Source organism: Podarcis pityusensis (genome assembly GCF_964106645.2).
Source record: "Podarcis pityusensis genome assembly, chromosome: 13".
Taxonomy (NCBI): Eukaryota; Metazoa; Chordata; class Lepidosauria; order Squamata; family Lacertidae; genus Podarcis; species Podarcis pityusensis.
In genome coordinates this window covers 9,126,146-9,142,390 of record NC_138038.1, presented here as the reverse complement: position 1 = coordinate 9,142,390, position 16,245 = coordinate 9,126,146, and the positions used below count along the sequence as shown (strand labels likewise).

The following is a 16,245-nucleotide window of genomic DNA, read 5'->3' as shown; positions in this document are numbered from 1 at the left end:
TACTTTTCCACCAGCAACCAACGAGAACAAACTGAGGCCAAGGTTTTTAAATCAACCAAAGCTCCAGGGCTATGGAAGAACAGGAGAGCAGCCCAAATGCACTCCCCCAACAGAGGAGAAAACTGATGACGACTTATCTCAGAATCACAGAACGGTAGAGTTGGAAGGGGCCACACGGGTCATCTAGTCCAACCCCCTGCAATGCAGGAATCTTTTTGCCCAACCTTAGGCTTGAACCCATGACCCCCGAGATCATGAGTCTCATGCTCTACTGACTGAGCTATCACCACTTCAGTTTACTGTATTTTTCGCTCTATAGGACGCACTTTTTCCCCTTCAAAAATGAAGGGGAAATGTGTGTGCGTCCTATGGAGCGAAGAAGTCATAGCCCCGCGACCCTCTCCCGGCTGGAGAGGTGACGCGCGGCTATGGCAGGAGCCTCTTTAGCTGCGCGCCACCACTCCAGCCGGGAGAGCGCGCGCGGGGCTAAAGAAGCCCCCCGCAACCCTCTCCCAGCTTGAGAGGTGACGCGCGGCTATGGCAGGAGCTTCTTTAGCCGCACGCCACCACTCCAGCCGGGAGAGCGCGCGTGGGGCTAAAGAAGCCCCCCACGACCCTCTCCCAGCTGGAGAGGTGACGCACGGCTATGGCAGCAGCCTCTTCGCTGCACGCCTTTCCGCTGCTCCCCACCTGCTCTTTGGGGCTGGTGGTGGGCTTCCCCCCGCCAGCTCCAAAGAGCAGGTCGAAAGGAACCTGAAGCCTGGAGAGCGAGCGGGGTCGGTGCGCACCGACCCCTCTCGCTCTCCAGGCTTCCGAGGTAGCCGCCTTGTTTTAGAGGGGGAAAACAAGAGGGGGGAAATTCTCCCCCTCTCTGCGCAGCGCCTCCTGCCGCTTCGCTGAAGGGGCGCTGGGCAGAGAGGGGGAGATTTTTTCCCCCTTGTTCTCCCCCCTCTAAAACAAGGTGCGTCCTATTGTCCGGTGCGTCCTATCGTGCGAAAAATACGGTAGCTTTCTGATATGATCTAATCCCGGGCTCTCTGACACACCAGGTAAGCTCAACCTGAGATGGAATCTACCGATAGAAAACTTGGCTGTGGAGCAGCATGAGAATGGATGGATTTGATGGCTAACCAGCAGCCAGAATAATAAAGCAATTGTTGGTGAACACAAAAGCGGGGAAGGCTCTTTGCACTTTCAAGCCTTCAAGGAAACACTTCATCCTCCCAGCTCAGACTGGGAGGCCTTCACCGGGGCCTGTTTCAATGGACTTCAATGGGATTTATTTCTGGGTGCAGGATCGCAGCCACGATTCAATCCATTTGCTCAGAGACCCAGAAGTCTGTGAAATTAGATTATATCAAGAATGAAATACAGATGGTTTATTTGATTTAAAAAGTACCCAACAGGCATGCATGCACACACACACACACACACACACATAGACACACACAGACACAGACATTCCTCCTGGCAAAAAAATTACCTGACAGCTTTTTAAAGAAGATAAACAGGTCGTAAAACCAAATTTAGACTTGAAATGTGGTTTGCACACCTGAGAGTAGCAAAGCTTCAAATACAGTACAGGTAAAGGGACCCCTGACCATTAGGTCCAGTCGTGACTGACTCTGGGGTTGCGGAGCTCATCTCGCTTTACTGGCCGAGGGAGCCGGCGTTTGTCCGCAGGCAGCTTCCGGGTCATGTGGCCAGCATGACTAAGCCGCTTCTGGCGAACCAGAGCAGTGCACAGAAACGCCGTTTACCTTCCTGCTCATCTCTTTATATTCAGTAAATTTACTTGTTTGATGCAAAGATCATAGTGATCCTGAGAAAGAATTTTGCAATATCCACCCATCAATATATGGGAGTCAATCCTATTGAACTGGTAAGACAGTTTGCAAAGGCTATCCCATCTTGTTTATCTGGAAAAAGGAACCCAAAGGACCTCCTGTTTGAGACAGTGTACCATTAGTCCCTGAACCTACATCTGATTCATAGGAACTGAGAGACAGGAATGAGCACTGAGCAGAAATTTACCTTATTTGATACTTGGAGAGAAACATCATGCAAACTGACAATATTTGCAGGACAGAAAGGCTTTAAAAAACCTATTGTTAGGTTTTCCTGCGATGAGGCTGGTGTACCTACAGATATACAGTAGTCGCTCATGAGAACATCAGCGTTCAAAATGGAAATGCGATTGCGCCATTAGGAAAATTTAGAGACCTAATAGTTCTGTAAGCCAACTCAAGTGTTAATTGAGTTTGTAATTTCACTTTTTAAAATGCAATGCAATTTTTGCTTAGTTTTTTTTCCATTTATGACATGCATTAGATAGCATTTTGATTTGTAGTTGACATGGGCCAGTTTTCCATGTTGGAGGGAATTTGAAATAAAAGAAATTTTTTTATATAAAAAAAAAAATACTCCGAATCAGAGAGGAAGAAGAAGAGCATTCAGTTCTGGGTTTTGACAGCTGGAGGGAAAGGGATTAATACCGAAAAAGCCATAACGCACGCCTGAGAGAAAAAAGGGTTATATATCTAAGGGCGATTTAGAAAAATAAATTGCAAGCACCATAGCACACTCTGCTATTTATTTTCTTTGCTGGAGCTCTTGTTTAACTGATCAAGAATGACCAACTGAGAGATCCTGCAAACCATTTTAACTTAATTATTACATTGGTGGCATATTTAAAAGTTGGAACATCTTCCAGTTCTGTGCCATTTACTGTACTTTGAATGATGAACCTGAATCACATTTTTTTGGAGGCGGAAGAATTCCTGGAATGTTCTGATACTAGCACTCTAAGCTTAGCACCGAAACATACCTTTCTGCTCTGCTCTGCTCACTTTCCCTGCGGGATGCCGCCAGTGTGCGCCTGCCTCAATAAAGTGTGCTTTCCTTTCTACAGGTTCTTCCCTGCTTCTGATGAATAGCCTCTAGATTGCAAGTGCTCCGAGGTAGAAATGGTAGGAATGCAAACTTCCAACAGGCTATGGCAGTGTTCTCCCTTCCCTGTTGGAAGCAAGGTGTCTCTGAATACCAGTTGCCGAAAAATTCACAAGTAGGGAGAGTGCCACTGTAGTGATCAGGTGGGATACATGCCACTGCTTTCTGCTCCTGCCCACAGATTTCCCATAGGCATCTGATGGGAACTGGATGGGCTACTGTCTTGTTCCAGCATGGCTCTTCATTGATAGATTAATCCGGAAGAGCTTTAGCTGCTTGTTTAGTATGGCCCAGCGACGGAGCTGTTTTGGTACTCTTAAGTTCCTCTGAAAGAAGAACAACCCCCTTTTTTAGCATTAATTTATTGTCAGCAGTAGTCTTACGCTTCCTTCCAAATCTGAAAAAAGGCATCTCTTTTGAAGGTGTTTTTTTTTTAACGATGTGGGCAGTTATTTAATTAATTAAAAGGCAGGTTAAACAAATTTATTTGCACTGATATTAGCAGCCATGCTGATACCTATTCAGGGGTGCCCAAACTTTTTTTCAAAGAGGGCCAGATTTGATGAATTGAACATGCCTGAGAGCCCGCCAAAGTTTCTGAGCTTTTTTTTTGGATTGAAGTTGCTAAGCTTTTTTTAGGATTTTACCCCAGGACATATACTGCCATGGGAACTGGATTAAATCACCCCTGGCCGGATTAGGCCCCTGAAACAGACTTTGGACATGCCTACTGTATTTGACGCTTTGCTACTCTCAAGTGTGCAAACCACATTTCAAGTCTAAATTTGGTTTTATGACCTGTTTATCTTCTTTAAGGGACGCGGGTGGCGCTGTGGGTTAAACCACAGAGCCTAGGACTTGCCGATCAGAAGGTCGGCGGTTTGAATCCCCGCGACGGGGTGAGCTCCCGTTGCTCGGTCCCTGCTCCTGCCAACCTAGCAGTTCGAAAGCACGTCAAAGTGCAAGTAGATAAATAGGTACCGCTCCGGCGGGAAGGTAAACGGCATTTCCGTGCGCTGCTCTGGTTCGCCAGAAGCGGCTTAGTCATGCTGGCCACATGACCCGGAAGCTGTACGCCAGCTCCCTCAGCCAAAAAAGCGAGATGAGCACCGCAACCCCAGAGTCGGTCACGACTGGACCTAATGGTGAGGGGCCCCTTTACCTTTACTGTTCTAATGGATTGTTGAATATTACTTATTTAATATAAGTTGCTTATTTTAAAGTTATTCTTTATTATCACATTTTTGTATTGGATTAGATTATTAAAAGGTGTACATTCTTTGATTCTTCAGCTTGCAAACCGCCTTGGGTATTGTACAGGTGAAACTTGAAAAATTAGAATATTGTGGAAAAGGTCATTTATTTCAGTAATTCAACTTAAAAGGTGAAACTAATATATGAGATAGACTCATGACATGCAAAGCCATAATCATCACAATTATAACAAATAAAGGTTTGACATATCTCACTTTGCATGTCATGAGTCTATCTCATTCATGTATTAGTTTCACCTTTTAAGTTGAATTACTGAAATAAATGAACTTTTCCACAATATTCTAATTTTTCAAGTTTCACCTGTAAAATAGAAAGACGGTACAGTGGTACCTCTGGTTATCAACTTAATTCGTTCCGGAGGTCCGTTCTTAAGCTGAAACCGTTCTAATCCTGAGGTGCACTTTCGCTAATGGGGTCTGCCTCTGGTGCGCGATTTCTGTTCGCATCCTGGGGCAAAGTTTGCAACCCGGAGCAGTTACTTCCCGGTTAGCGGAGCTCGTAACCCGAAGCGTGCATAACCAGAGGTACCACTGTATACAAATCAAAAGTGAAATGAAAATGAAATGAAAAGGCAGACTTATCCAATGACTCTTTCTTGGAAGCACGGCTGCTACATGGGATATAGTTTTGCCCTGAGCGCGTCTCCCAATCCAATCCAAGGCACATGATGAGCCAGCCTTTGGCGGGGTAAAACTATGTTCTCAGAAGCTCAGTGGTTCTTTTGACACCAGCGACATCGTGAAGGCTGTACGTTATGGAGTGTGAGGCACAGCTCACATTGACACCAGTTCAGCAAAATTCCCTGTACTATTGTCCTTGGGGCGTGTGTGAGAATGACCGGTGTAACTGGACACTAGACCCCATCCTATTTATGTTTCCAGTTTATGTCACCCTTTCTTCTCTGGGACTTGGGTTATGGTTTTTTTCCACACCTTTCACCCCTCTTCACTGTCAAAATCCAGAAGTGAATAATATTCTTCTCTCTGAATGGTTGTTCTTGAAGATTATTCTGCAGGGGTCAGCAAACTTTTTCAGCAGGGGGCCGGTCCACTGTCCCTTGTGGGGGGCTGGAATATATTTTTTTGGGAGGGAAATGAACGAATTCCTATGCCCCACAAATAACCCAGAGATGCATTTTAAATAAAAGTCCACATTCTACTTATGTAAAAACACCAGACAGGCCCCACAAATAACCCAGAGATGCATTTTAAATAAAAGGACACATTTTATGTAAAAACACGCTGATTCCCGGACCGTCCGCGGGCCGGATTTAGAAGGTGACTGGGCTGGATCCGGCCCCCGGGCCTTAGTTTGCCTACCCATGTTATTCTGCTTATGTTGCAAGTCTTCTCCAACAGGTAAGCTAGGGAAATAGAGAGCTAAGCCTCTGTGGATTGTAAACCGCACTAGTTTCTAGGAAGCAACTGTTCCATGAGTCTGCAAAGAACACAATTAACTTTGGAATCATTTGCTGCGTTATTTAATGCTGGTGGGTTTTGATATAAGTTTGTTTAACATTACAGAGCTAGGTTAATGTACACCTGCACGTCACAGCAAAGAAACATAATATATCCAGCAACATTCTCAAGCGAGAAAGGTTGTAAAACCACTTAAAACTGCATGTGATATACAACACCAGCACTCCGGGGCTCAGTCTGTTTTTAAATTCCCTGAACTACCGTTGATTCTAAGGCATCCTAAAATAAACACACAAGCTAAATATAGAAGACTGGCCCCGTTCAGTAGGTACCCTGCTGGACACGGCCACAGCACGGGCAGCAAACCCTGCTGGCCTGGCATAGCTTGATACATCAAAAAATAATAATATATAAAATCAAATCTCTCCTGCTAGGGCTGCTTATTCCCCCTCTCCTTAAACAAGCCGTTTGGGGTTGATTTGTGCTTTAAGTAAGTTCAGAACTATAATGCGCTTTTAGTATTAGGGCTGAGTCCCAGAATGAACTAAATTAAAAGCTGCATCTGAGCATACACAGAGTGCTTTCCTCCTTGTCATTAAGTGAACACAGCTTGCCTCAAAGATCAAGCAGCCAGACTTTTTAGCATACAAAATGAGCCCTGGAATATGTATATTTTTAAGAAGAAGAAGTGAAGCAATGGTCATATATATTAAGAAAGAAGATGTAAACTCCGGCCAACCACACTTTTCCAGATTGATGCAACTAACCTCTTTCATCCAGAGACTTCACAACCGCTGCTTTTCCCCCTGGTCCTTCCCACAAACCCTTCAGTGCTGCTGCTGACACCACAAGCAGAAATGGATCAAGGGAAACTGCACCTGCTGAATTTCTGCCTGATAGGTACCATAGAGGCTCAGGAACCCCTTGCAAGGAGGTGGGGAGGTAAGACTAAAAGGTACTCCTGCTAGTGGCAAGCAGTGTTTTTTTCCTGGGGGGGAGACGCTTACCCCTAAACCTTTTGTGAATCTAAGTTTGGCCTCATTGAGGGGCACTATTTCAAACTGAGTAGGAAAATGAGAGTACCCTTAAACATTTTTTTAAAGAAATAAAACACTGGTGGTATCGCTGCCTGTCACACACCAGACCAGGGTCTGATTCCCAGACAAGGAGACTGATATTATATAGACTAGCCTCTTCCTTTTTTCTTTTTCCTTTCTCCTCCTGTGACGAGGCTGCATTTTAATATTTTAATGTTGTATTTTAATCTTAAGTTGTATTCATTCAACTCGTTTTTATTATTGCTTGTTAGTCGCCCTGAGCCCGGCCTTGGCTGGGGAGGGTGGGGTATAAATAAAAAATATTATTATTACTATTATTATTAATCTCAGGGTCCTGGGTTCGAGAGCCACCTCGGGCAAAATATTACAGGGTTGGGCTAGATGGCCCTCATGGCCCCATCTACAATTCTATGGCCCCTCCATGAAAAGGAAGGCAAGGAATGGAGATGCCCTTGTCCCTTTTTCTTCCTAGGTGCAGCTATCAGTTTGGCAACACAGGCAGAGACGCTGCGGCTGCACCTGTTGGACACCTGCCTGCCGCGAAGCTCTTAAAGGGCCGGGAAGAGAGGAGAGGGACCACGCTGGGAAAGACCCCCCTCCAGCCCCACCGCGGACCCCCAGCGCCCCCCATCCTCACCCAGCAGCAGCAGCAGCAGCGGCGGCGGCGCCGGCTCCATGGCAGAGCGCAGTCCCGGGCGCGCACAGCTCCGCACCTCGCCGCGCGCCCGGGCGCCCAGCGCCGAAGGAGGCGCCCGAGATGCCCGGGGCGCTGCCTCCGCCTGGCCGGGGGGAGGAGCCGCGTCCCTCCCTTCTCGGCTGGCTGGCGGGCGGGCGGGCGGTGGGAAGGCGCAGTGGGTGGAGCAGAGGAAGGGCAGGGCGGGTCCTGCCCCACCTGGGGGAACCAGGGGGGTTCCGGGCGCAGGCTGGATGCAAAGAGAGTTGCCGGTGGTTGTCAGAGGTGTTGCTTTTTTATATATTTGTTGTAGTTTGCATTGTATTGTAATTTGCATTGTTGTAATTTTGCATTGAATATATATATTCAATGCTTTTGTTGTTGCCTATATATATATATAATTTGTAATTTGTTGTAATTTGCACTGAAATTTGTTGCAATTTTGCATTGAATATATATATATTCAATGCTTTTGTTGTTGCCTATATATGGTATATAATTTGTAATTTGTAATTTGCATTGACATTTGTTGTAATTATGCATTGAATATATATATTCAATGCTTTTGTTGTTGCATATATATATATATATATATATATATATATATAATTTGTTGTAATTTGCATTGAAATTTGTTGTAATTTTGCATTGGATATATATATTCAATGCTTTTGTTGTTGCCTATGTGTGTGTGTGTGTTTTGTGTTGAATATATGCTTTATGGTAATTTACGGACCTAATAGGTATCTAAAGCCATTTGCACATAACACATAGGAGCCTACACAACACAAAACACTGTTGCTGTATGTAGGTTTTATTTTATTTGTTTTTTTATCTTATATTTTGGAGATATATATATATATATATTAAAGGTAAAAGGACCCCTGACCATTAGGTCCAGTCGTGGTCGACTCTGGGGTTGTGGCGCTCATCTCGCTTTATTGGCCGAGGGAGCCGGCGTACAGTTTCTGGGTCATGTGGCCAGCATGACTTAGCCGCTTCTGGCAAACCAGAGCAGCTCACGGAAACGCCGTTTCCCTTCCTGCCAGAGCGGTACCTATTTATCTCCTTGCACTTTGACGTGCTTTCGAACTGCTAGGTTGGCAGGAGCAGGGACCGAGCAACGGGAGCTCACCCCGTCGTGGGGATTTGAACCGCCGACCTTCTGATTGGCAAGTCCCAGGCTCTGTGGTTTAACCCACAGCGCCACCCGCAACCCTAACAATTCCATTACAATTTGCCAAACTGCGAAGCCTGACTTTCGCTCCATTGTTTTTTCACTGCCAACGATCGAGAGGAGCGGGTATACAGTAGGAATACATTTGGCACCCCCCCCAGGATTGTATTGTAAGCCTCTGCACCACAGATACTACTTGCTAGAATACGCCAGCTTCCTTAGAAGTGAGTTGGAAGGAAAGAAGAGATTAAGCTCTGGCATTTCTTTCGGCTGTGAAAACCTGTTCTTAACCATCAGTATTTCCTAACAAGAGAAGCAACCAGAATGCAGTTACACCATTGTGTATATTGAAGAAGCAGGACAGGATTTTCAGCATCAGGCCTGTTCTCCCACTGTGAAATGAAATATCCAGTTACTACAGCAAGCATAGGATGAGTGAAAATATTTTAATCCCTCGTACCTGTAAAGGTTAAGCACTCTGAGCAAACCTTTGGAGTGAAGACATTCCAGTGCCTAAAATGTGCTTCTCCACCCCCAGAAGACGTTTTCCACATGCATTAATTTGTGGCAAAACCTGTGTTTGCTATGAAACTTTGCTCAGTTGGGAGCCATGCCTAATCCTGGTTCCCTAAATAGTGAACGTGTGTGATATACAGTGGTACCTCGGGTTAAGTACTTAAGTTGTTCCGGCGGTCCGTACTTAACCTGAAACTGTATTTAACCTGAAGCACCACTTTAGCTAATGGGGCCTCCTGCTGCTGCTGCTGCGCCATCACCACACGATTTCTGTTCTCATCCTGAAGCAAAGTTCTTAACCTGAAGCACTATTTCTGGGTTAGCGGAGTCTGTAACCTGAAGCGTATGTAACCTGAAGCGTATGTAACCCGAGGTACCACTGTACCGTATACATTGGAAAACACACAAATTAGTTCTCATGCGTTTTTCATACATTACACAGTTTCAAGGGCACACTTTAAAATACCCAGGTTTACAGTGAAAACAATAGTCACTTTTTGCAAATTGCTTCGTGTCAAGACACAAGCTAGGCTGAATCTACTTCATTGGTGGTGATGCTACCATCCATAGCAATTAATATCCAAGAAGGGTGTAAAAGCATACTGTCAGGGAACTGACATCGGAGCTAGAGGTGGAGGGAAGGCTCTCCAATGATGCTGGAGAAGGGCCCAGCAGGGAGAGAGGCAGCTCAGCAGATGGGGAAGCAATTCAGTGCAACACCAGGAATAAGGAGGGGCAGATGGGGGAATCGGAGAGAGGGCTCCCAGACTCTTCACCGGACACCAGCGGGGAGAGCACGGGTCCTCCGCTACCCACGCCCTCCCTGCGCAGAAGACTTCCGCGCAGAGAAAGTAGGAGGAGACTGGGTGTCAAACAACTTTTATGTTGGAAAAGGTTTAAGAAACGCCCACTGACGGATTCTGCTAGCGACTGAGGCAGCCACGAATTGAAGGGCTGTCCAGACAGAAAGGTTTAACAAGGCAACATAGCCAGGAGAGGCGGCAACTTACGCACGAGCAACCCCATACCATTATACATACCTTACAACATTCCTTATTTATACCCTGCCCATCTGCCTGGGTTGCCCCAGCCACTCTGGGCAGCTTCCAACATATACTGTATAAAAACATAATAAAACATTAAACATTACAGTGGTGCCCCGCAAGACGAATGCCTCGCAAGACGAAAAACTCGCTAGACGAAAGGGTTTTCCGTTTTTTGAGTCGTTCCGCAAGACGAATTTCCCTATGGGCTTGCTTCGCAAGACGAAACGTCTTGCGAGTTCTTGCGAGTTTGTTTCCTTTTTCTTAAAGCCGCTAAGCCGTTAATAGCCGCTAAGCCATTAATAGCCGCTAAGCCGCTAATAGCCGTGCTTCGCAAGACGAAAAAACCGCAAGACGAAGAGACTCGCAGAACGGATTAATTTCGTCTTGCGAGGCACCACTGTATAAAACTCCCCTATACAGGGCTGCCTTCAGATGTCTTCTAAAGGTTGTATAGTTACTTATCTCCATGCCCTCTAGCACTTCATGTGATCAGACTAAAGCTATAGGGAAGGAAAGAGGGAGACTTTTTTTAAAAAGCAAAAATGCTATCTCACAGGGAGGGGGACAGTTAAGTCCAGGCCGAGGGAGCCGGCGTTTCTCTGCAGTTTTTTCGGGTCATGTGGCCAGGATGACTGAGCAGCTTCTGGTGAAACCAGAGCAGCGCACGGAAACGCCATTTACCTTCCCGCCTAGAGTGGTACCTATTAATCTACTTGCACTTTGACGTGCTTTCGAACTGCTAGGTTGGCAGGAGCAGGGACCGAGCAACGGGAGCTCACCCCGTCGTGGGGATTTGAACCGCCGACCTTCCGATTGGGAAGCCGAAGGCTCAGTGGTTTACACCACAGTGCCACCTGCGTCCCAAAAAAGTGATACGGAAGGAAAGAGGGAGACTTTTTAAAAAAAGCAAAAATGCTATTTCACAGGAAAGCCTTGCCCAATTACCGTATTTTTTGCTCTACAAGACTCACTTTTTCCCTCCTAAAAAGTAAGGGGAAATATGTGCGCATCTTATGGAGCGAATGCAGGCTGCGCAGCTATCCCAGAAGCCAGAACAGCAAGAGGGATTGCTGTTTTCACCGCTTAGTGAGCCCTCTTGCTGTTCTGGCTTCTGAGATTCAGAATATTTTTTTTCTTGTTTTCCTCCTCCAAAAACTAGGAGCGTCTTGTGGTCTGGTGCGTCTTGTAGAGCGAAAAATACGGTAATTATTTTCTTCCCCAAAAAGTGCAAGGGGGTGGTTCAGGTGTGAGAATTACAGCTATTTCATTGAAAGGAGTTCCCCCGCCTCGCCACTTTTCATTAATTCGGATAGCCAGAAGATTCCTGCTTTTCTGAACTTCAGCTTTGTTGTGAATGGGGTGTGTGTAACGTTTGGGTGCTTGAAGCAGCACCATTAAGAACTTGAAGTGTGAGAAAGCCCCACCCCACACGCCTACTGCCGTTTTCCACTACACTTGCAATCACGTCATGAGGTGTGGCACCATAAAGTAAGTGCAGCTGACTCTGTGAAAACACACTACCCGAAAAAATGTGCCACAGCTGTCAGAATTATTACATCCCGTGGATGCGAGGCAAAATCTGTACTAATAATTATGAGAGGCAGGACCACACCGCTGGCACGAACTAGGCGCTGCAAACTGGCATTTTTAAAAACAGCATCCAGAATGCCCTTGAGGATTTAGAATTAAGTGCTTATCAGCCAACTGCATTATTCATCCTTCGAACCAGTTTTTTTTTCATAATTAACTGCACTATGCAAAAGTGCGATGAGTTGGAAACTGGAAATACGTTCCCAAATAACCCCTTGGGAGCAGACCAAGGCCATTGCCCTGTTTTAGGTTTCCCATTTCCCTGAATTTCCGGGGCAGGTTTAGAGCGTCAGTTTCTTGGAGGGGAGAAATGTATTGGTGGTGATTCATTCGGGTTTTCTTTTCAGCAACAGCTATTTATTTATAAGTATATAGGTAAAGCAGGTGGCAAACAGGTTGTGCTAGTTTGAAAGCGGCCTCGGCAATGTGCACGCTACAGCTGTAAAGCACATTTGAAACGCATTATTATTTCCCAGAGAATTCTGGGCCCTGTAGTTTACCCTTCACAGAGTTACAATTTCCCAGCAACACTAAATAAATTACAGTTCCCAGAATTCTTTGAGGGAAAGAACATGCTTCAGAGTGCTTTTAAAGGTATAGGGTGAGTATCAGGAGTTCAACCTACACTCGAGTAGGACCCTGGCAGAGACACATGCCCGACTGGCATGTTCTCTCCCTCCTGGTCAATCATTTGGGGAGCTTCATAAGCTTTCTTCAGCCCGAACATCACAGCGACCGATGCCAACCGACACCGGCACACTTAGGGATCCGCAGAGTCTGTGCATTTTGCGTGACAGACCTCAGCAACTCAGCATTTTGGCTAATCTACTTTATTTACATATAAACACACACAGAGCACTGCAACATGGCTTCCTCTCTCTCTAGCATCAGAAAGCAAAGAGAAAAAGAACACAGGACAATAGTCCCATTTCATGGAACACAGTAACACAAACACCCTGTCTCTGTCGCTTCCCACTCTGTGGAGTCAAAATATATACTGTCATGTGAAAGACAACAATCCCATGACTGCAATCACGGAGCAGGAATTCTAACAGTGAGTAGACAGCCTCAGTCTCCCCCCAAAAAACAACAAACCCTTGCAACAACCTCAAGCTATTTCCTGCCAGCTTCTTGTCAGCTTGAAAACTCATTCTGTTTCTCTAATTGCCTCTTTTTGCCTCCTTGTGGCCCTCACACACTTGGGTAGGTGTAACTTACATTCCAGACATTTAAAAGAACTGAAAATTATCGTAATGAACCATTATCTCAATGAACCATCAGTGGTTAGTGCAGTTTATCAAGTCACATCCTATGTTTGTTTATTCAGAAGTAAGATGTTTTGCACTGTTCTGTTTTTTTCCAGCTCCTAGCAAGCATTTCTAGGAGCTTCCAGATGACCTGTTTATTGCATTTCCATCCTGATTTGTTGGCAAGGAGATTAGACTACGTTGGCCATCAACTGAGCATTTGTTTGCAGGGAGGTTAGATGTTGTTGCATCAAAGCAAGTGTTATCTCCACACTTTCCTCTGCGCTTCCCATGGTGTACGAAATCCAGACTCTGGAGGAAGTGGGTTTGTCACACAATACTACAATCATCTATAATTGCACACCCTCATTTTGTTGGTATGTGATTGAATGCCACTTGAAAATAGTCACAATCTGAAAGCACCCTCTATGGACAACCCTTGTTAATTTGGGGCATTGACACCAGTGGGGAAGGATGAGTGAAGAGCAGTGAATGACTGCTTATCCGCACCATCTCAAAAACCACCTTGCAACTTGCATTTTCCTGCATTTTTGTGGTATGAACCACATGGCATTTCCACTATCCTGTTGACACCTTGGTTCTCCTGGAGCCCAAACCTGTTTTTCACCTGACCGTAGTGCAGAAAGTTTTCCTAAAAGGATCACATTGCCTCGTGCCATGCGATACGAGTTTGGCATGCCACGGTTTTGGGGTTACATCAGGTTTCCCAAAATTCAGCGCCTACCTCATCTGTGCCCACAATCATGTCGCACTGTGTTTCCCACTTCTCTCTGGCTACAGATGCTGTACATGAATAACAATTTACAGATATTCTGGCATATCTCCCATCTAAATATGTTGCGGGTGTTATGTACTGAAGTTCTCACCCTGGGCCAGCAGGGGGATACTGTAGATAGTTTTCACTCAGGTCCACATATGCAAATAAGGGATTGAAAGTGATGTTCAGTGATTGGATAGTTACAGAAAGTGGTTACAGTTGCGTTGTAGTGGAGCTCTATATAAGCAGGCTGGCTGAACCCTTCAGTTCAGTTCTGTTCTGGCCTGTGAATAAACAAGAGCAGTTTGAAGAATCGCTGTGTCGTCTGATACGTTCACCCACAACTTAACAGCGGGCATAGCCTGGAACAGGGGTAGGCAACCTAAGGCCCATGGGCCGGATGCGGCCCAATCGCCTTCTAAATCCAGCCCGCAGACAGTCCAGGAATCTGCATGTTTTTACATGAGTAGAATGTGTCCTTTTATTTAAAATTCATCTCTGGGTTATTTCTGGGGCATAGGAATTCGTTCATTTTCCCCCCCAAAATGGTCTAAGGGACGGTGGACCGGCCCACAGCTGAAAAAGGTTGCTGACCCCTGGCCTGGAATTTCAAAGCTGGTAATGCCTTCCTCGTTGCAGGAACCAATCATTCAAAAGAGCAATGTGGATTTGTGAGATCAGTGCCGAAGAGCCCTGAGATTGATCAGGTACACTGACCCTAATGGAAGGTTTCTCCCAATATCTTTCCCCACTAAATCTGAGAATTTACGCATGGAAATGGCTGCAGCAGACAATGTGTTCTTTAAACATAATAATTGCGTTGTTAAACTCACATGATGCAGACATCTTTCTTTTGTGGCGCTATCATGTTTTCCCCAGTGCATAAACCACAGTATTTTATTATTACAGCAATTACTACAGGTGAAACTTGGAAAATATTGTGGAAAAGTTCATTTATTTCAGTAATTCAACTTAAAAGGTGAAACTAATATATGAGATAGACTCATGACATGCAAAGCGAGATATGTCAAGCCTTTATTTGTTGTAATTGTGATGATTATGGCTTTGCATGACATTTCTGTTGGTCTTTGGAAATATATTACTCACGAAAGAAGAATGGCAAGCTAAACTTATGGAGTACGCAGAAATGGCGAAACTTATGGGAAGACTTAGAGACAATGGCAATAGAGACTTTAAAAAAAGATTGGGAACCGTTTATGCTGTATTTACAGAAACATTGTAAAGAAATGGACTCATTAGCAGGGTTTGAGTAAACACTTACAAGTAAGAAAACAAATGGAAAGCTTAAGAAATAACAATTTGGAAATTAATTAAATGTAAGACATAATCGGAAAGATAATATGGTATAAAAATATATAAGAACATAAGAGCATTTAACTAAAAAATTAACAAAAATAAGGAAAAATAAATTAAGCAGAAGTAGCAAATATTTAAAGAACCGGAAAGGGAAGTCATAAAGTGGGGGGGATATTTGGATTCTTTTATTATTATTTTTTATATGATAAGTGTGTGGAATATTAAATTGTAAAACTAATAAAACTTTTTTTTTTTTTTAATTACTCCTTTGAGGCTTTTGGAATTTTTTTCTGTTGAATAAGCACAGCTGCCTAAACTGGGTGGTTGTTTTCATTTGTGGCCAATAGATGGCGGCAGCAGTTTATAATGGGAAACATAGAAGCATATTAGGTCATTTATTCTACAACCCCAGTTAAGCAAAATATGATGAATTTCAATTAAATAATAATAATAATAATAATAATAATAATAATCATCTTCACAGTGCAAAATGATTTTGAGATCTGCAAGAACACTGATGTTATCTGCAAATTTGTTGATTTCTTTTGTAGGTAGCATTATAAAAAAAGAATGCCCGATTTTATAGTCTGAAAAGCATAAAATCAATACAGTACGATACACATACAGTTTCATGTGCATTTATCTTGTGCAATTTCAACTTTGCACGGTTGAAGGCTGCCTGGTCAAAATTGCTCAAATTAAAACGCACAGAAGATTTTCCTGGCATTGAAAGAGCTTTCAATATTTCCGCCTTGCTCACTGAGCAAGGCCTTCTTGGCATGCTAGGAGCCAGGGGGTGGTCGCGTGAGATCTCACAGGAACACACACAGCTCTACAAGATCTCACAAGAGGTGCGTCCTATAGAGTGAAAAATACAGTAAATGCTTTTAGTGTGTGAAGGTAGTGTTAACGGAAAAATCCGAGGGCTCTCTTGGACAAAAACAAAGACACCAACCAGGATTACTTGGAGCAAAACAGCAGCCTGTAGGCTTGGCCTTTATTGAACTGTTGCAACAGGGCACTCCCCTCATTTGCAGGAGAGAGGAGGGACCCAGAAAAATAGTGTGCAAGGTCTTATAAAGACTTTTGAAATTGCCACCCTGTAGATCAAGACCACCCCCTGAAACGTCATACATACATCACAGAAGGGGTGTAACCTAAGACCACCCCTCAGATACATCATACCTACATCACAGAAAAG

The 16,245-nt window shown here is 44.6% G+C and overlaps 1 protein-coding gene across 1 annotated transcript in view; it reads right to left on the bottom strand.

The window, feature by feature from the left end:
• BTC (betacellulin) overlaps window positions 1-13,715 on the bottom strand; it is a gene marked incomplete at its 5' end in the record, with an annotated part of 33,862 nt that extends 20,147 nt beyond the window's left edge. Inside the window, 2 exons of the mRNA XM_080978973.1 lie at window positions 7,338-7,623; window positions 13,695-13,715. Coding sequence (XP_080835099.1) covers window positions 7,338-7,623; window positions 13,695-13,715 — 307 coding nt within the window. The remainder of the gene's footprint in view (window positions 1-7,337; window positions 7,624-13,694) is intronic.
• Between the last annotated feature and the right edge of the window lie 2,530 nt (window positions 13,716-16,245).